Source organism: Hylaeus volcanicus, chromosome 5, assembly GCF_026283585.1.
Source record: "Hylaeus volcanicus isolate JK05 chromosome 5, UHH_iyHylVolc1.0_haploid, whole genome shotgun sequence".
NCBI classification, from domain to species: domain Eukaryota; kingdom Metazoa; phylum Arthropoda; class Insecta; order Hymenoptera; family Colletidae; genus Hylaeus; species Hylaeus volcanicus.
The window spans coordinates 11479904-11500489 of record NC_071980.1 but is presented as its reverse complement, the minus strand read 5'-3'; the positions used below and the strand labels follow the sequence as shown (position 1 = coordinate 11500489).

General features: G+C 40.6%; 3 protein-coding genes across 6 annotated transcripts in view; 2 read left to right on the top strand and 1 right to left on the bottom strand.

The window, feature by feature from the left end:
- Positions 1–95: 95 nt before the first annotated feature.
- On the top strand, positions 96–1702 carry LOC128877331 (dnaJ-like protein MG002 homolog). Its single transcript, XM_054124550.1, has 4 exons — positions 96–467; positions 544–634; positions 805–995; positions 1080–1702. Exons 1-4 carry the CDS (start codon positions 388–390, stop codon positions 1360–1362), a joined length of 645 nt encoding a protein of 214 aa, XP_053980525.1. The 5' UTR covers positions 96–387; the 3' UTR covers positions 1363–1702.
- A 101-nt stretch (positions 1703–1803) lies between these two features.
- On the bottom strand, positions 1804–19066 carry LOC128877329 (arylalkylamine N-acetyltransferase 1-like). 4 transcript variants are annotated; one of them, XM_054124546.1, is made up of 4 exons: positions 18911–19066; positions 5145–5412; positions 2983–3199; positions 1804–2704 (listed from the first exon to the last, which is right to left on the bottom strand). In XM_054124546.1, exons 2-4 carry the CDS (start codon positions 5377–5379, stop codon positions 2506–2508), a joined length of 651 nt encoding a protein of 216 aa, XP_053980521.1. In that variant the 5' UTR covers positions 5380–5412; positions 18911–19066; the 3' UTR covers positions 1804–2505. The 4 variants fall into 4 exon arrangements, with proteins under 4 accessions (XP_053980521.1, XP_053980522.1, XP_053980519.1 ...); XM_054124547.1 differs by lacking the exon at positions 18911–19066 and adding an exon at positions 17230–17422; XM_054124544.1 differs by lacking the exon at positions 18911–19066 and adding an exon at positions 16372–16704.
- The window catches only part of LOC128877327 (fasciculation and elongation protein zeta-2), a 45792-nt gene continuing 27817 nt past the window's right edge, over positions 2612–20586 (top strand). The window contains exon 1 of the mRNA XM_054124536.1: positions 2612–2723. The gene's annotated coding sequence lies outside the window, so the exon portion shown is untranslated. The remainder of the gene's footprint in view (positions 2724–20586) is intronic.

Genomic DNA, 20586 nt, shown 5'->3' with positions numbered 1-20586 from the left:
GTTACTCAGTCAAAGTACTAATGATTGAATTATAAATATATAATGATGTTTAATAAAACAGAAGAAAAAAAGAATAAAGTGAAGTAAGCGTCGGATAATAAATACAGGAGTAGGATTTGAAATGAATCGAATATAAATTGTAATTTGACTAATTAACAAATAAATTTGCTTATTAAGTTTCATATTTACGACTATAATCATACTGAAATTTATAAAAAATTTACAATGATGATTCACACATAAATTTGATACGTTTATAAAATGTACAATCTTGAAATTCGATCGTTTGACTAACTGCTGGGTTAGAGTTATCACTATATTTTGTTAATTGCGTTTAATGAGTTTGATATGGGTGAATTTACGATTACATGAACGATTTCGAAAAAAATGGCACACATTTTTCGCATGTACAAATCCGAAATGTCTATAATAGTTCGTAATTATGGAAATTATAAAGTGTCGCAAAGGTTAGAATCATAAAAAGTTTACATAACATATTTTACTTTACTTTTATTTTGTTTAAATCCATTATGTATTTTAAAGATCACAACGCAATCATTACGAAATTTTACGCATCTCTGAGAACGCAACACAAAAACAAATAAGAGCTGCTTACATTAAATTATCAAAAGAAGTGAGTCTTTCCAATCAGTAGCTTTAGCATTTCAAAATACTATTTATTTAGAAAGATATCACCAGAGATCTCCAGCAACATATGTTTATTATTTTTTCAGATAATACAAATGATGAGGCCTTTAAATGTTTACCCAATGAAATTTTTTACTTACATTATTTTCTACTTAGATGCATCCTGATGTTGGGAATAAAGGAAGTCACAATGATTTTGTGAAGATTAACGAAGCTTATTCAACTTTGAGTAAAACGGAAGATAGAATGCAGTATGATATGAATTTAAGATACAACAATACATCTCACAACCAAAATTCTTCTAATAGATACAATTATTATCATAATATGGGTGTTGAATTTAAACCGTATGTTATACATATGTATATTTGTTTCGAGACACTTATTATTAAGGTAAAATTTCTCTGACCATGCATAAAATTTATTTACAGTGGAGACACCCCTCGGGAAACAAGAAGAGCTAATAGTATACCCATGTCTAGAAAAACTATAAGAAATATAATAATCTTTTTTGTAATTAACGTGCTTCTTGCAGTCACTTCACAGATACTAATTGCAGTATCTGCAAGAGAGGATATGAGAAGAAGGAGCAAATTATATGAGATTGAATATCAACAAATGAAAGAAAATGCTACAAAGAATACATTGTTAGAACAAATGGATTATTTATACGAGTTACAGAAACACTATAACTTCGATGTCAATGATGAATAACGTCATGTAATATATAGTCTATTCCAGTTAATTGAGACACATAGAGATCTGAACAATTTTAGTTTCGTTTTTTAAGATTTGTTCCAAATAAACAGCAAGCTTGATCAACCAATGTCTCGAATAACCAGAATAGACTAAATTAGTAAATCAGTAGTTATTTTGTGTAAATTTTTTGCATAACATGCATTGACTTCTAAAGATGTATTATATAGATTGTATATTTCATAATTTATTTTGATTGTTATACATAATGGATATATATTTTTTGTAATGTGTAAATATTTTCTTTGTTGTATAATACAAAACATACATTTTTTTGAATAAAATAAAGTATATTTTACATTATAGTCACCAAGAATTAATCATTTATTTCAGATATAGTGTACACAAAATTCGAAGTAAGATTTAATTGGAATTCGATTTATTTTGAGTAGGATAGGATGAGTTTGTAATAAAGTTTATTAGGAAAAAGTAGATTGCCTCGTGTTACATAAACTTTGTAATGTTTAAACATTATCAGGAATTATGATATATATCTATGCTAATTTACAAAAACATAAATTACTATATCTAAAATTTTAAACTATGTAAATCATGAAAATATTACGAATTATTTGAATTCAATCAAATTCCCTACGATACAGTAGTAATAAAAAATCTGTATTTTAAAAATGTCCAACAATGCAAAGAATTGTAACTGGATAATATTTCATTTGCACAAGTGGCGTAACTAAATAATGAGAATATAACATTTAAAGGGTAAGGTTAGTTTTCCTCTAAAAAAAAAAGTCCCGCTAAAATTACGAACACGCGAAGCCCCAGAATCGCTGGTCGCACCACTGATTTATAATGTTGGTAACGCAGCATCCATTTTAAAAATTCGATTCATACACAATACGACCAAGTGATTATCGCGACGGCATGTTGATTCGTATAAAAGTAATAAATAAATTAAACGTTTAAGAAAAAGTGTAGGAAAGTGAGCAACACGTTAAAATAGCCGTCGAGAAAAGATTAAACGAAAGTGAACGGATAAAGAACAGTTGTACGAAACGTTGGAGTGCGTTTGTCGAAGTTGTCTTCGATTGCTAAACAGGTACTCGATTTCGGTTTCGGTGAAATAGTTGATGTTCTCGTTGTCGTTCACAATTTCTTAACGTACGAAACAACCGATGTGTGCGGAAGTGCCGGTGAAAATACAGGTTTTCCGTCTTCGTCGACGTAATCCGAGTAGGGGAGTTCGTATGTTGGTTCAAAGCCCAATCCCGCGCAAAGTTTTCCAGAGAAGAAGGATGAACAGTCGGCACGTATAAAATGAAAGTCTTTTTCCCGCCCAATTTCGCTGAAAAGTGAACATCTTTGTAAGTTAACATTCCTACAACGTTCTTTTTCGGTATAATATTGTATCGTGAACATTTTTGGAATATTCTAGCGATATTACAAAGCAAATTTATAGGTTATAGCCATTGTGATTGTTCGTAAGTAGGTGGCGTGATATGTAGGGAACCGCTTTACAAAGATGGGCTGTTTTTCTATTACATTTAAACATTTCGATGCTCGATCGAACAAGCATCACCAATAAATTGCTACGCGTTGATTTTATTCGATAGTCTCCCTTACATCGCTTTTTCTATGAGAGCCTTGCCAATCCCTTTGCCCCTCCAGCTTGAATCTACGGAGATAATTCTGATTTCCAGGACGTTCATCCCTCTGTATCGTCCGTCGCGGTTTACGTTCTGGTCCACGTAACGTAGTAGCCTGAGAATCTTTTTGAACTTTGGATTTTCGCAATTGGTTATGTACTCTGGTTCTTCTTTGCTCGGTGGTTCCGCTTTTCCTGCAGAACGATTAAGCATAATTAGGGAGAGGGTACCATATTATTTAATCTTAATGTTATCTGCAGTTTGAAATATTTAACGTATGTCGGTATATCATCGTCTAATTTTTGTAACAGCGACAAGATTATCATCTTTGACCTATAACCTAGGAGACTATACGATCTTAATACGATTACGCGTTAGTTCAGCATATCGTGAGTGGTGCGCTACAAGCGACTAATAAGAAACATTGTTAGAAGTCATGAGTTCTTATAGCATGTACCGATTTACATAAATTACAGTGAATGGCAATGAGTATCTATATTCTATTCTAAAGGTCTCTGATTACCATGAAGCATAAAGTTTCTCTATATGTACATGCTGGACACGAATAACGAATTCAGACCAATATCATCTCTACTAGTAAACCAATGACTCGCGCCATTTTCTGCCAAATTTCTCGATCTCCATCGTCGATATAATTTTACTTTTATTTTTCTTTTTTTCATTCGATGATATTTTTATTATTTTTTTCCTCGCAAAATTCCAAGTGAAAGGTTAAGGAGAGTCGTTCGAATAATTAAAACGGACAACCAAGGTGTGCTATTAATGGCAATTACCCGTTCAATTACTCTAACCTGAGCACATCATTGTAAGGAAATTAGTCATTAGTCTCGGGAGCTGACGTCGAACGCAACTCCTTAACATCCGTTTTGCATTCGAAATGATAGTTCGCGGACGTTTTGCACCTGACGCGATACTGTCCAGCGTGTAATTATTAATGATATCAAATTAAAAATCTGTGTGTTTGTGATATTTTTATAATTCCTCCTATTTTCCCCCAATGTAGATGGAATTTCGTTTAGTTGTCCCTTATGCCCCAACGAAGTATACATATAGGCTGTCGAATTTAATCGAATAAAAATTTCCGCAAATAATTGTTCGTTCGCAAAGAACACCCGATGCAATGGATTTTTATCGTCGCGTATTTTTATGTACATCAAGTTGACTTTTTAATCTCCATAACACACGACTAACTGGATCTGTCGAGAGATTAATGTAATTACCGGAGTTGCGACAACCGGTAGCGATTAATGAGCCTCACTCTTGCTCGATACTCGCATAAGTAATTTATGTAACGATTGAACGGTACCGTTTCGTAGTAGGTGTGCCCACCCCCACCGCTTTCGCACCTATTTTTCCATCAGATTTTTGCGACCTGCTGTGACGACAGCTGTTTGCGTGTGTTTCGATGGGGGGAAAAAAACTGTTAACCGATTTACAAGGCCTTCCCATCGCGATTACTCGTTATCACCGCCTCTGATCTATTTAGAATCAAACAGCACCGGCCTCCAAGAGCATCGCGTGCGACTACAGTGGTGTTCAAAAGTGTCATAATGAATTTAGTAATTTGATTATCCCCCTTCCCAAAAGAAGACAACGATGAACAAAGTTACTTTCATTTTTCGTACGTTTTGAAATATTCTTATTCAAATACAATCAAGACAAATTTTCCACTTTTCCCTGTGATGCAAACGACCTCAATTTCATCCAATCGCTGCGTAACTGCCACGATTTGTTAACAAAACATTCCTTGTCGCACTTCAAAGAAAACTCAAACAGTTCGCCCGACAACGAGCCTAATGGATTCGAACATGACCGGATTTAGCAGACCGCTGCTTCGGTTTCCGTGAATTGAAACTGATATTCAAATGGTAACGAAAATTCGTCGCGACAAGCGATTCGTCATCGTTTCGTGCTCGTCGAGCGTTTCAGATCGGTGTGTCATCGTTTTCCGACGCGAATAACACATTCTTGGTCACGAGATCGTGAGATTAATCCAGATGCACCCAGAGACTATGTAAACAGATCCGTGGCACGACGGTTTCCTCGGAAATAACTCAATGAACGACGAAAACAACGCACTTTGACTGACAAAGTTGACCGTTAGCGTTGGATCCTCACCGTTTAACATGACACCAACAATGGCGCCGCTGGTCGAGACCGCCATGAGGCTGAGATTGTTCTCGACGGCGGACATGCTGCAGTACTCCTCAAGTTCTAAGCAGGTGCTGTCCTCGCCCTCGGGTATCAGCTGGATCGAGTGATTGAGAGGTTCGTCCCTGAAGAAGAACCTCCTGAGGAACTTGAGTATCCTGAGCTTGTCATCCTTGGTGATCGTTTGGATGTGATAGTCCATGCCAACGCTTTCCCTGTCCGACGAATCTGCCAGCTGAAAAAGACCATGGCTATCCTTGCGAAATTGTTTCTTTTAAACAGAACAGAGTACATCATTTCAATTATTTTCTGCTGCGTAAATGAAAGTTAGAATTTGTTTCTGTTTCATTTTAGAGTATCATCGGAATCCTGTTTAAGAGACGCTGGGTTGCATTCAAGCGTCTCTTGCATCTCCCCCACAGCTCAAGGCCCGTTCCACGAGGCCAGCAGTTCCAAGAAATGGAAAGGATAACCACGGCGCCTCTTAGACAGGATCCTTCGTAATTTTTCGCGAGAAGATCACAAAATGAACTCGCACCCTGCCGGCAAAAAGTCTAGCAACGCTCCTGGTCATAATAATGCGCCACTCTGTGCTTTATCCATACGACCGTTGACTTATTTATGTTTGAATATGATAAGCCACGCATACTGTATGTACTTTTTTTGCTCGATTCCCACGGGGATTGTTCATTGATATGTTCGAAAGAACGCTCGCCAATAGGATCTGGCGATTTCACCAACGCAACGTACCGTTGCGGTTCAGGCAACCCAGTCGTATCTGATCGTACGAATTCTCGGTAACAGTATATCGTGCAACGCAACTTGTGCGCATGGAAAATGTAACCCGATGCAACATTGACAATAACAACAATTCGTTGTTTTCGCAACCGCGAGAATTGAATTAGCGCTTTCACGCGCTACAATTAGCGGTGGCCTGGTACCGCGGCTTGCGTCGAGTATCTTCCATTTTCTCGGAGAGGAAAACTTTTGACAGATTTAACAACTCTTTGTAGAGAGGGAAAGGAAGACGTGAATCGAAAGGAAGAAAATGCGACTTCTTACGAGCATCACGGGACTAGTTTCTCCATTTTGTCATGGAAACTGAGAAATTAAGATTAATTTTCAAGTAGAATTTTTATGTACATCTACATTTTTATGTAAAATATTTTACTTTTACCACCGAGTTCCCATTTATTACTTTTACTTTTAGAAGCGTGGAAGCTTGAGGAGGGCTGTTAATATTAATTTTTTTTTTCCATTTCTACTGAACACGTTCACGTCGGCGTGTACCACCGGTGGCTCACGCTTGCGTGTCTATCAGATGGCGTGTACAATCGCGCCGTCCCATCGCGATAAACACAAATAGCATCGCCGACGTGAACGCGTGAAAATGTTATGGCTCGATAGTTTCTGATGTGCAGATACGGATGAAAATTGTTGGTCGTTAAATATCGACGAGAAGACGATTCTCGCGGTTGTGTTTTCGATTGCATCACATCGCAGATGCGTCCAGCGAATAATAGAATTTTGCTAGATGCCAATTTACAATTATTAACTTCCTGTAGCGACGTCTCACCTTGCCCCGTGCTAGAGACAGCCGCAACGTTAGCGACGTGCTCGTTCCTTTGCTTTATCGACCATACAATCGCGACTGTAACAATCATAAATTGTTTTCTACGCGTACTTAGTTGGATGCAACGAGGAAATTAAGGACATCGTAAGATCGTCTTTTCTATGACCGCTAGTAGAATCTACGACCGCTGTTGGACTGCTGGCAGTTAACCTTAGGATGACTTCTACAGAGTTCGACATCCGGGGTCGTTCCGAGTCCCTTGTGTGACCTCTGTTTCGAAATTATTCAAACAAGTTTGAGCCCGAAACAAGTAAACAAAAGTAGATTAGCTCTGACGTTATGCGTTTGAATAGGAGAATGTTTACGCGACGTTCTACGCCGAACAATTTAATTTGCAATGTTGTGTAGCGCTATCGACTATTCATGACCTCAGATAACAAATTTTCAGCGAAAAGTGGACATGTCGTTCAGTCTTCCAGTGAAATATACTCCGTACAATTTATGTTTGATTTAGAAACAAAATCTTATAACTTCTTCAGAAATTCATTATTTTCGATCCTTTGTTCACTCGAACCCACTTCTTGGCCACGAGGATATTCTTATTAGTATTTATTTCAAATTGGTTGTTGTACGAATACTTCTCACACTGACTGTAGTTATTATACCGTCACATTTCTGTACTTTTTTTTTTTTTTTTTTTTTTTATTATTAAATATTGACACAGTCTTCAGGACGAGTTTATGGGACGACCTAATATAAACATTGGCGTGCTTACCGTGTACTTCTTATTTTTCTGGATAACTTTCGCAAAGTTGGTCTGCACCTTGCTCCCATCGACACGATCGGAGCTTCCCATATTGGAGGCCAGCATCGCTTCCATGACGAATAAATTCGTGACGAACGTTCGATTCGCAAAATTCTCGGGAACGACGATCGAATTCTCTCTCGACTAACGGAGACGGGCAGGGTTCTGATCTCGACGAGGACCACGAGTACCGAGCAAAGATTTCCCAAAATGAGAACAGATCTGTACGATTATTTGATGGATCACTGTTCGACGATTCGATATGCTTATCGATAGAACAAAATGTTGCCAGTCTCGGCAGGTCACTGAATGCGAAAACACCCGGAGCCTATGCCAATAACACGATGCCAGTTGTTGACGACGACGTGGTAATCTAACACTGCGCTTTGTGATAGGACGTCGTCTGTCTTATATACGCTCAGTACCGGCAAAAGCCATTCTTACAGGGACAGGCAAATATAGTTTAGGCTACCAGCCGATCGAGACCATCGCGGTCACGGTACCTACGCGATCGCTCTCCCCGTTTAAACATTTTTATCCGGTATCCTCGTTCAAGGCGATCGCTCATTGCCCCCCCCCCCGTCCCTCCCACCCCTGAAGAACGAATATTTTTAAGAAGAAACGTTTTGCATCTTTTAGAACCGGAAAAGATACTTTACATAACGCTTCGTGCACGCGCGCGCACAGTTGGTCGCTCATACACGTTCCTTCAACTTCCAAGACTCCTTTCTGACTCCTTTTCGACTTCTTCGATAATTTTGTTAATAAATTATGCGAAACGAAACTGTTCATCGAGTCAATAACATAGGGCATAGTTACAACGATCAGAGTACGTTGTTTATTATGATTTGTTTGAATTGTGGTCATCCACTCAATTGTAGTAGTTTAGCTACCATCGTCCCCTCCACTAGTCAACCCACGCAACGATCCAAGTTCTACCACACATTTCTTTCTCATTTGTGCATATTTTTCATTCACATTCTACATCTATTTTTGCAAAGGCTGTTGTGTATGCGTTTTCCACCGCAGTTAATTTGGATGGCTGAACCTCGTACGTCGTTTCAGTGAATTTTCGATCGATGCGCACACTGTGCCTGTTCGTTTATGACTGCCTAACTAACTTCTTTCAAAATGCATCCCTCTTACAATCTTTCACACATACATTTCACACCATGCTCTCTCTCCGCCGTATCCGTTCGCTTCGTTCAAACACTCATTCAAGTGTCGCCCGATCTAAACTATTCTAAACACTCTTTCTTCGCACCTCGCGTCCTTATCGTCCACGCATTCTCGCAATACTCGCAACGCGACAAAGGCTGTTCCTTCATTTCAGAGGTGAACATCCTAGGAAGTCCTTCGTCAAAATAGAATGCCAAAGAGTTCACGTTGAGATGCGACTACGAGCCACCTCTCGAGCGCAAAGGGTTAACGATTTTCCCAAGTTTCAACTTTTCAACGTTTCGACTCGTGGTTTCCTTTGCTATCTCTAAACTAGCTGTTCTCACCGACGTCGCTCGGTGGCGAGCATCCCGTCGTAACTCACTCTGGACAGAACCGTGCCGAGGGAAAATCTAATGTTCAGGACAGATTTGTACCGTGGCTTGTTCCCGCTTTATCATTCGATATCGCTCGATGCAAATGAAACGACACGAAGTAACGTGCACGGGGCAGGGAACACGTTCGGCTTCGTTTCCCGCACGCGATCGCCGTTTAATAGAAATCCGGGGAAACGAGGGGGGAAAATTGCTATCCTCCTCGATCGGTTAACGTTATGAGACCCTGTCGCATGTGAGGACGGTGCAAGAACGAACGATACCAATTAACCCGCGTATCCTCGAACACGTTGTTCCCCGAAGGTAATGAAGTACGACATCGGAATCGTCTCGGTTCGCGTCACGCGGTATAATTAATGCGAGCATCAAACGCGCTCTGGCGACAATTAACGAGCGTCGAGGGGGGTCTTTTAGCCTGGAACGCTATAAAAAGCCATTCCGTCATGGATTTGTCTAACGCTACTGCTAATAACTCTAAAAAGCTTCGCGCGTTGCTTTGCATATATTTCTGAGGAACGGGAGGGGGCCGAGGAGACTGGAGGGATGCGATAGTTTTCATCTCGGACTACGATTCAGTAGATGTAATTGTTGATGAGTGTTCCAGGGAGCGTTTAATGATTCTTTGTAAAAGCCTAATTGATTTTCGGTGTAGACAGAAGCGTCGGTCAACACGTCGATGAATTATTTGTAGATTGTGTGCACTGAGCTCGAACGATTACCCGGAAACTTCTCGTGACGAGCCTCTTGAGCGACGCCGCGATAAATTAACAAAAAAATGCGTCTATCCGATCTACGATACCGTGATAATATATATGTTTATCGTAATTACCGCATTTATCATGTTCACCGTAGCATATACATCTCTTTACATTTATAATACTATATGTTTTCTTACATTTGAATAAGCCACATGCTTCAGATACTTTTTTCTTAGCATCGGTGGCTCATACTTATCTGGAGACAAGGTAGCGTCTCGACGCCAAGTTCATGAAAAATTATACAGCCACACTGTATAACGTGGCGCTACCGCTTATCTTTTACAGGAGAGATGGTCCATTCTAACCTAACTGGAAACTTCTTTCATTAATATCTCATCACGCCTGCAATATTTTCTAAATATTTCTCACCGGGCGGCGTGACATACGCTCGCGTGTCTATCGGATCACGTGTACCACCACGCCGCCCCATGCCGAGAAACACAAATCGCAGCGCCCGTGTGAACGTGTTATACAAACATACACTTGGAAACATCAAACCTAGCATTTAATTTAAACAAATTTTGTTAATAGACAGAGGGTATGAATATTTACGATACCGACTTGTATATTTTAATACACGTGCCACGTTTTTATTTGATTTTTCGTGATATTCGAATAGAAAGCTTCAAGGAATCGTACACTTTTACAAATTTTACGCTCTTGTAAGTTTATCCTGTGTAATCGGTGATAAACTTGTTGTTGTCCTCTCGATGTGCCCCCTTAAAGGGTTAATCGACATTCTTGTACATCGTAACTTCGATAAAAATCAAAATATCACAACCTACGAAATTCGTGGTCTCGAGGACACCTCCGTTAAGGAAACCAAGCGTTGCTCGACAAGCTTCGTTACAAATACAAATGGCTGGTCTGGAAATTCCAGCAGGTCTGTTCGCCTTCGTATTTATTGTCTTCTCGTTAAGGTTTCCATAAGTTAATGTCGACAAGAGTATCGGGCGAGCCATTATCGGCGGTTCGACACGGCGGTGTTAAGAAAGAAGGCGCGAACGAAATTCTTGAACTCAAGGAGCAACACGCAGGTTGTTTACCCGTGGATTGCGCAATGTCACTGTACGATACAAAACAGGAAACTAGTATCGGTCACGAAACCGTCGTTAATCTAAACCGGCGAAGGTCGGACGAGTAGAATCGCGGCGATATCTAAGGAGGCACGACGTTTGGAACTCCTGGCCGTCGTTGAAACCCGTATCCTTTATCGAAAGATACTCGAAACGAAATAAATAAACATTCTACTTCGTCGTCGCTTTGGCATCCGCGGTAGAAGTCAAGCTCTTGACCCATTTTTTCGTTCATTCTTTTTTCCAGACAGTCTCACAGGGACATCCCGCGTTTCTATGGTCGAGTCCTTTGCGAACGGTCGCAGGTACAACGGCGGATACAATCACCGCGTTTCTAAACAGCCTTTGATCGCGAGGCACGATAAACGACACAGCCGCTGACGGACACACCGGAATGAAATATAACGATCGTTCGATCATTCGTTCTTAGAATTCGAACCGGATTTGGTAGCGGGCGTTCGAACGTTGAACGACTTCCGCGATGGAAGCGCGACGGATCAGGTTTTATAATTTCTAATTGTCTCGAGAGAAAATTTTAGTCCTGCAGACCTTTCCATGCGAATCAGTCTGGCATTCGACGTGTTAACCCTTTGCTGTCGTATGTCTTCTCTCAACCACCAAAACTTTTTTAACCGACTTCGAAAAGGAGGAGGTTACTCGATTCGATATGTATATTTTTTTTTTTTTTTCTTTAAGGTATGTTCACCGATTACGCCGAGATGGCTTGACCAATCGGAATGAAACCTGTTGCATCGTGTAGTGCATGTCTCCACGGTGGTCCCATTCACAAGATTTTTTGCGATATGTCATTTTTACCGTTCCGGTCATATGTCTGCTCTCAGCCACCACAACAAAGAATCATACTAATCTTATATTGTATTTCGCAAACTGAAAAGTGTAATAATAGATTAATGGAAAGATTAATGAAAAGATCGTTAATAATTATATGAAGTTATACAAGAATATATGAACATATGAACCAGTGGGTGAAATATGTACATGTTAAATTTTTCAAAGACAAATATATTGAGTATCGTTACTTTTTCTGTAACAGATTGTAATAAATACCAAATAGTCGAAACTTGATAGAATACTTGATAGAATTCCAAATAATATCTTACAAATTAAGTGTAATTAGGCATTCTGGTTTCTTAAAACATTTCAAAAACGATACTCCAAAATGGCAAGAAGAAAGTTCCAAAAGAACGTTACATTAAAACACATTATTATGTAAACATGTATCTAAAGTCCACAAAAGAATTAATTAATCTTGTTTATCCTTCACAAGCTTGCATATTATGTATCACTGCTCGTTCCTCGGAAATTAATTCCGACCAGAACAATAGACATGCCTAAATTTAGTACGACCGCAAAGGGTTAAACGTTCGGGCTGCTCGGTGTCTTAAAAAACTCTCTATGCTTGTATATCCTAGAATATGAAGGCGAGTGCATACGCAGCATCCGATGCGATTTTTTAAACCGTCCATTGGCTAGATAGTAATCGTTTCTATCGAGAAACCACTAATTCTAGGCGGTACGAGTCCTCGCTCGCCAAGTCCTTCGATTTACTATACCGCGTGTTAGAAACATAAAAGATAATAATACCTCCAACGCTAATGATTGCATAATTAGATTCAAAGTCCTTTTCCTCGGCAATTTATCACACCGATAATAATCGTAACGCGGAGAAAAATTGAAGATAACCGCTCGTTCGACGTTTCCCTATCCGCGCATCCTATTTCAGACAGCTAGGACTGCTCATCTAACGATACAACGATATTACAATTGCTGCCACCGTGCGACGCTGACCTTTCGCGTTTCTTTATCTGGTTTTTTCATCGCGTGCCGTTACATTGTGTCCGGTCATTTTTCGCGCCTATCGTCGACTAATTTGTAGCAAACCACGCGACCGGTTTCGAGATGAAACGCGATAACAACGGGTGGCAACCTCGAGCAACGGTGTCTCGTCGTCAACGAGGAAACGGCGTGCAAGAGGGAAATTTTATCGCTTCTCTCGTTCCGATCGACGCGGACTGTCTGCGTCAACGAACGACTTCCCATGTGCTTTCCATATTAGCATACGTTGCTCGCAGATAAGTATCCGAGCTGTTCGATCCCCGACGAGCGACATCGGCGTTGAAAGGGAGCACAGCAGCGGAGCCTTTGCGAGGAGGAGCGAGATTGATTCATCGGCTGTGATTTATTTTGAAGTTACTACTGGCATCGACGTTCTCACAAACTCCGCCGTGCTTTGGCGAGCCGTCACGTTTCCAGATAGTAATAATTATTCATCGTCGATGATTCCGCAGCCGTGAACCATTCGCGAGACCTCCTCGCTCGACCGCGGGACTGAATCGCTTGGAAAGGCACAGAAGGATACGCGTATCGAGTGTACTGTTATTTAGGACACCGTGTAACGTGAACTGGATACGTTACTGAAAATCAATCGACGTAAGAATGAGTATGCTTTTCGTGAGTTTACACAGCCGGCTGTATGAGTATTCGTACCCTCTGTGTCTGTTGAAGACATTCTTAATGCATGTACTGTTTCGATTAATATCAAAACATTAAAAATTGTGTATTTCATAAAAAGTATACAAACATACTGTATACGAGTTACTCTAACACACCGAAATAGCTAAAAAAAATCGGTTTTTGATTTTTTCAACTACGGCGCGCCACATCCAAAAATATGAAGAAAATTGAGGATAATAATAACGGTAACATACACTTCCTGTCACAGTTTGAATTTTGAATAAAAAAATCTGAAAAAATTCAGGAACATGTAACTCGCGAACTGAAATATATAGCTGATTTTTTTCAAAACTTTTCGTGCAATAGGACGAGAGAAATTAATCGAAAACGTGATCTTTATTTTTTCCTGTTTACTCCCCCACTACTGATGGGCCATCAGTCGATATAGGGACTCGAAACTTGGCACAGATTAATCTTTCTTGATAACCTATCGAATATATGATCGCAAATCGAAATGTGTTCGTATTTATAACGAAGCATTTATTTGGAAACATTTAACCTATAATTTAATTGACACAAATTTCTTTAATAGACCTTTGTCTAAATTGAATGATACGTTTGTGATGTTTGCAAATACTCGTTATAAATAAACATGTACATGTGTCAAGTCTACTTGTGTTTGCATTTATAACGAAGCATTTATTTGGAAACATTTAACCTGTAATTTAATTGAGACAAATTTCTTTAATAGACATATAGGGTACGAATACAGTATTGTCTCGAAATAAGCAACTATTCCTCGCCTCGAAATAAGCAACTCGCTATCCCCATCTTTCTGTTTGAAGTCGCTCATCGAGTGAAAGGTCCAAAAAAAATTCGATTTTACTAGTAGATTTTACTAAAATGAGAAACCACGTTATCTTCTATCTTCCTCCAAAGAATAACACCTGTGCTCGAGCTATCAGTTTATAGTTTGCCACTATACCGAACCCCCTGTTTTATCTACGGGGACCCGAATAGCACACCTCCCTCGAAATAAGCAACTCGCCGGTCCCGACGGTGTTGCTTATTGCGAGACAGTACTGTACTTATGAGATCGATTGTACGTGCTTTCTTCTTGTTTTATATCAGTCGGTTATGGTTGCTCTGTCTTCTTATTCCGCATGGATCGAGTCAGATTTTTCTCATTTAATATAGATCAGTTCAGAAGCAAGGTTTCTTCTTATTTTGCTTAGACAATCCCTGCTCGGCTCGCTCTGTAATATCAACGAAACGAAGTCGAAAGAGACCAAACGAAATTGTTCCCTGAAATGTTTTATAAAAAATCCGCGAGTCGTGTCGTTCGATCGCTGATACAGTTTTATCGTGACACAGCCACCCACCCGTTGAGAGATCGCGATACGCGGTACACGGTACACGGTACACGGTAAACGAACGTAAACGATCCTCAATCGAGCGTCAGAGGCGGTACCAGATCCGTAAGCGGCAAACCAATGGGAACGAAGTACACCTTCTCCCGCATTAAATCCACGGTAATCGAATGTGTGTTCGCCTCGAAGCAAAGTCGAACATTAAACGGCTGGCTTTAAAAAAAGTCACGTGCCATTATCGAGTCCGTGATTCTTTCCTTAGTCGCCTTTCCGCACGGCTCTCCCTTACCGTTTCCTTCCCATACAAACGAAGAAAAGGAAACCGGAACTCTCGTTCTTTTAATTACAATATCATCAATTGTATCGGAAACTGTATCGGAAATTTGACAATTTAGGCCTTCAACGTTCCAATTCAGCTGTGATAATTGCTTCAAATCCCAGTCGTCGTTCTTCGGTGCACCATCGAATGGCGTTAACCATTGAACTTTTTCAGGGCACTCGAGCAACTCTGGGTGATATAACAAAATGTTCTCGGTCGCCTTGGAATTAGTAACGCAACGTGTTCTGCGTAATAAAGTCATTAGGCGATACGCGAGTGTATTAGTTGCCATTGAACCCCCTACCGTGGCTCGGAATCGTTAATTGTGATTTATGCGAGAAATTGCACGGGATACGCCTTCGAATCGATCTCATTGGCAGTCCGTCGATCGTGCAAGGCGTCGAGAAACTCGCGTTCGTGAACAAGGAAAAATTGTTCGTTATTCCCATCGCTGGTCGCCGATGGGATTGTCATCGTCACGGCCACGCGCGTTATCAACGTACAACTGTAAAACAATTGAGCAATTAGAATTGCAAAACCGTCAATTTTTTTCCGAACGATAAACCCCGAAGAGGGGAACGGGGCTGAAAGGTATAAAAACAATGCGTCTCGCTCGATCAAGTATCGTTTAATTACGCTGTTGAGCGATTCGTGCTAATTGTTCGAGGGAAAAAAAGAGACTGCGGTACGATAATAAGCGCGATTCGCTAGAAAAAGGTGGCAGGAGGTGCGCCAAGCGAGACTCCGAGAACTTCTCGGTGAGAAGGCTTCGCTGGCTAGGAGGCCTTGAGCGAGTTAGTATTCCGAATTATTGGTGTTCCAAACCCTGACAGACCGACGAAGAATGTGTTAGAAAATTAGAGATAGCTAAATGGCTGAAGCAGGCATGTGTTTAGTCTTTAACCCTCTCAACGGAGGTTCGGCCAGAGGACTTTCGACTTCACGACTGGGATTTTCTGCCATGGTTCAGACTTGTATCGACTTTCGTGGAGCCGAGACCTATCGAAAATACAGTAAATTCCTATTTACACACCGAGTCATTATTCGCACGCCCTATAACGGATCCTGGTTTATACATTCTGATCTTACAAATAAACCGACGATTTCGATTCCTGTAAACAAAGCAGATGGATCCTTTCGATAACGAAGCTCCCTTGAACGTCGGTTCCACGAGATTTCGAGTTCAAGATCAACTCAAGTTAGACGTCCGGCCCGAGAAAGAGAAACCGAATTCTGTCAGGCCTGCGGCGAGTGTAAACACTTACGGCTTGCGTCATGCAGCAAATCGGCCAGGTATCGAGGCAGGTATTCGATGCTTTCGGCTGTCCCCCATCCGCCACCTGAGCAGCTTCCCGTCGTCGTCGGTATTTTACGACGATGCACGCCTGAACTCGTTCGCCGCGACAGACGGCTAGGATATTTCGTGCTTCGGGCACGTACGTGCGATCGAATAATGTGCTGACCACGCCGGGACGAAATGATTCTTGTAAAAACAGGTCCGAAGCCGTCGACTCTGGCGAGCGGGAGTCGCGATCATCTGCCACTCGAAACCGAACTGGACGTTTCCACTCGTCGACGATCATTCCGTTATCGAGTGCATTCTTATCAACGCCATTTGACCAACCGGAACGACTTTCTTGGTGCATCGAACCGCGGAATCGAGTGCTCGCGGACCGTAAAAATGGCGCCGCGACGCTATCGAGGGCGAATATTGGACCGAGCTAGGGGATGCAAAGCAAGTCGGACACTCCTCGAGAGACGTTTCCTCAACCAGCCCTTGAGGCACTCAAATATTGGATCATGGGATTGGTTAAGAATGGAAATTCTTAGTCTGTAAATCTTTATATTTTATCCTTTATTTCTTGGACGCGGAAGAACGTCTTTTCGTCTCAAGATTCAAACTAAGAGTGAAGTCTTTTTCCAAAGCGCATAGAAAACCGGATGATTTGGGTCTGTCACATGTTTTTCACACTGCCCTCTTGAACACAAATACTGCCAGAGGCTCAACTACAAAGGCAGCAGAAATGAAACTTTACCTTATGAGAGACGCAGTGTCCCTCAACTCTAGATTTATTTTTGTTACGTTTAATTAAGAATAAACCAACGTCAAAGCCAAACCTTACCAAGCGTAGCGAAGCCAGTCCACCGAATTGCGTAATTTTTTGTTAAAAATTCTCAAAAATGGCGCCGCGACGGTATCGAGGGCGAACCTTGGACCGAGCTGGAGGATGCAAAGCAAGTCGGAGACTCCTCGAGAGACGTTTCTTCAACCAGCCCTTGAGGCACTCAAAGCCAAACCTAACCGAGGATAACGAAGCCAGTCCATCGACTCGCAGACTTTTAAAATAATTCTCAAAAATGGCACGTTCTCGAGCGAGGCAGGTTATTTCCGTTCGCGAAAGATGCGCCACGGATTCGTCCAAAAATAGACAAGCATCGGGGAGACCACACTGCCAATGTCGCGGATAAATTTACTCCGTTCGCATTCGTTGATACTGTTGCGCCAGGGTGCCGCCCAACGCGGGGAAGGCATTTCCGAACACTATTTTCTTTAATAATACTAACTCGAAACACTATAACTTTTAATAACGATAACTCAGAATATATTTATTTGTAATAGTAACTTAAGTCTCCAGTCTCGCACCGGACTCTTCATTTTAAATATCTCCCGACACTAAGCAACCGCTTACTGTTCAATCGCTAGTCCGAACCGCTTTAGAGTTACCGGAAAATTAAATCCTTATTATTTAAGGAAGATTTTTGGTACAGGTATGTTGCGTAGGGCTGCCATATATTGGATTGGTTACCTATCTATTATTGCAGCAGGCTCGATTATTGCTAGTAATTTCAACCCTGATTTCTTGCAGTAATGAACGCTTTACTATATTAAATAACAAAATTGCGCGTTGTAAATGATTTTTGTAGTAAATGAATTTGACTTTTACATCGCTATGTTTAGAGAAAAATGTGTGAGTTAATTTTTTGATTACATTGTTGCTACCTCAAATGGATTTGTTTACGTTTATCAAAACTTAAAGAGCGAAAACTCGTTTCCGCTCGTTCATAGGAGCATCTTCACATCGTCGCAACATCTTCACACTGTCGCGACGATGCAACTTCGTATTGCGCGGCATCTTCGTGCCGTCGTCGCAACAATATTAACCCTTTGCACTCGAGAGGCGACTGCACAGCGACGATCTTTGTTTATCTCGGATTTCTTTGAATCTTGTAACGACATTAGTTCATGAATAGATTCCCAAGATGTAACCTGGTACACTTTGAAGAACTAGTGAGATATTTTATATTTCCACGACTTACCAATCATGGTAGAAGATTTATCACGGTGGACGGTTTAGTCGTCCAAATCGTTGTCTCTCTAACGAAACTGTCATCGAGTGCAAAGGGTTAAAAGCCGGAACTCGAAGCACGAGGTAGCATCCACCGCCATTAAGCACCTCGTGTATCACCAGTTCAGCGGCGCATTCGTCTTTGGACACGCCAGGCCTTTACGCGCTGTCCAATAAATCCGGTGATCTGATTATTCCAACACGCGAGGGAATCGATTTATCGTTACGTGCAAGAAAGTTGGATGAACCAGTCGAGCTTTTCAACAATTCCGAGACCCTATTGCGCAATTCCACCGAGACCTGGCAGTCGGTCGAGTCGGGCGACCCTAAGCCCCCGCAATTTTCCAAATTTACATGCGAAGAGAAGTCGGTGATTTTTCACTTTTCGAACGCAAATACTACTACTACTACTACTATGAACGGATTAACCTAGTTATAACAGAGTAGCGTTTCTCACCTCGTCGAGCTTTTTAGACGACTTTTCGACGTTTTCGAAAGAACGAAACACTCGCGTCCCCTTCAGTCTATCGCCAACTACGCACTGCCAACGCTTGGAACAATGTTCGAGTAATAGGGAGGGTCATTACCATCCGGCGCGCAATATCCCTTCGTCGGGAACCCGTGGAAAGGGTAGACCCCAGGTCTATTTTTCCATTGAATTTGATTAGAGCAGCGAGATCCTAATCCGTTAGTAATCAGGCCTTCGACTCGGTGCATCGCGCAAACATGCGAACGCTCCCCAGCACGAACTGGCCCATCCTAACGAAATCAATCAATTTAACGGTGGTTCGTCAGCCGTGCCGGTGCTGGACGCTCTAAATCGGTAGCCTAACCAGAACTTTCCACGGAAATATCAATTGCGCCCCAACGAGACCCGGAGGTAGGGAGTCTAGGTGTCGATGGGACGATTTTCTATCGAGAGGGGATATCCAAACGGAATCATCGCTAATCTGCGAGAACGTTTTTCTAAAGATACTTAAACGTCGGTTTATAACTTTGTGTATATTTTCTTTGATAAGAGATAAAGCAATCGATCGCGATACCCTTCATTACCTGGATTCACCATCGTTTTCAATCTATTCAACTTACGATCTATACCGATATTATAAAAAGGAAAAATTTGTTTGTATTAGGTTGTCCCAAAAGTTTCTTTCGTTTTATTAATAAGTAATCAACATCTAAGAAATTAGATTATCTATTTATATAAACACTACCGCACAAAATAATTGAGTACAAATTACGAAAGAAACTTTTGGGACAACCTAATATATAGGGGTTGATTTCTGAAATTACTGAATCGATTCTAAACATTTGTTTAGTAATACAAAGCTACGCTGTTCCCTAGCAACATAGAATATACGGGACATCCTGTATATCAGTGCTCCGCAACCTTTTATCTTTCAGAAAATACCAATGTTTTATCGATAATTTCGCGGCACACCACAAGTAAAAGCTTGTAAATACATAAATTACTATGATACGTATATATTTTTTATTAAGTAGAAAACACAATAAAATAGCTCTATGCAGAGATGGGCAAAAACCCTAGACTTCGAATAAATCTGAAGTTTGTCTCGTTTTCTTCTTTGGAAAATTTTCAAAAGAGAAGCCTAGGGTTTTGCCCATCACTGGCTCTATGTATGTAGATATTTACTTTTATTTAAGTTTTATACATATAAAGCAGTTTGAATTGTACACCAACACAAGAATAAAAACGTATAGTTACAGAATGCGTAAAAAAATGTCTTCTATAAATTTAAATATAAAGTTTGTTGTTTGGTATTTACTTAGGCCCATTTAACCAAAGTTAATTAACAAAGGTGTTGACGCTTGAGCATACATATTAGGTTGTCCCAAAAGTTTCTTTCGCTTGATTAATAAGTAATACGTGCACAATAGTTTATGTTTTATGTTACATTACTGAATTGTGCACGATTCATTTTGCTCCATTACTGTTACAACATGAATACCTATGAAATTAGATTGTCTATTTATATAAACACGACCACATCAAATAATTGAGCGTAACTCGCGAAAGAAACTTTCGGGACAACCTAATAGGTCGAAGGGGGTCAGGACAAGGTGATTAGGTCGCTCGCTTCATTCAATACATAGTAATTGATAGTAGTAAGA

What these genes read in the sequence shown, in the direction of transcription:
- LOC128877329 (XM_054124544.1), bottom strand. Translation starts at nt 16,689, where the DNA reads ATGATCGTCGACGAGTGGAAACGTCCAGTTCGGTTTCGAGTGGCAGAT. An exon ending in TGTTGGTGTCATGTTAAACG is followed by an intron (nt 3,200 to 5,144) that starts GTGAGGATCCAA and finishes ATCGTTCTGCAG; the next exon opens with GAAAAGCGGAACCACCGAGC. An exon ending in GCTCTCATAGAAAAAGCGAT is followed by an intron (nt 2,705 to 2,982) that starts GTAAGGGAGACT and finishes TTCACTTTTCAG; the next exon opens with CGAAATTGGGCGGGAAAAAG.
- LOC128877331 (XM_054124550.1), top strand. Translation starts at nt 388, where the DNA reads ATGGCACACATTTTTCGCATGTACAAATCCGAAATGTCTATAATAGTT. An exon ending in ACATTAAATTATCAAAAGAA is followed by an intron (nt 635 to 804) that starts GTGAGTCTTTCC and finishes TTTTCTACTTAG; the next exon opens with ATGCATCCTGATGTTGGGAA. An exon ending in ATGGGTGTTGAATTTAAACC is followed by an intron (nt 996 to 1,079) that starts GTATGTTATACA and finishes ATTTATTTACAG; the next exon opens with TGGAGACACCCCTCGGGAAA.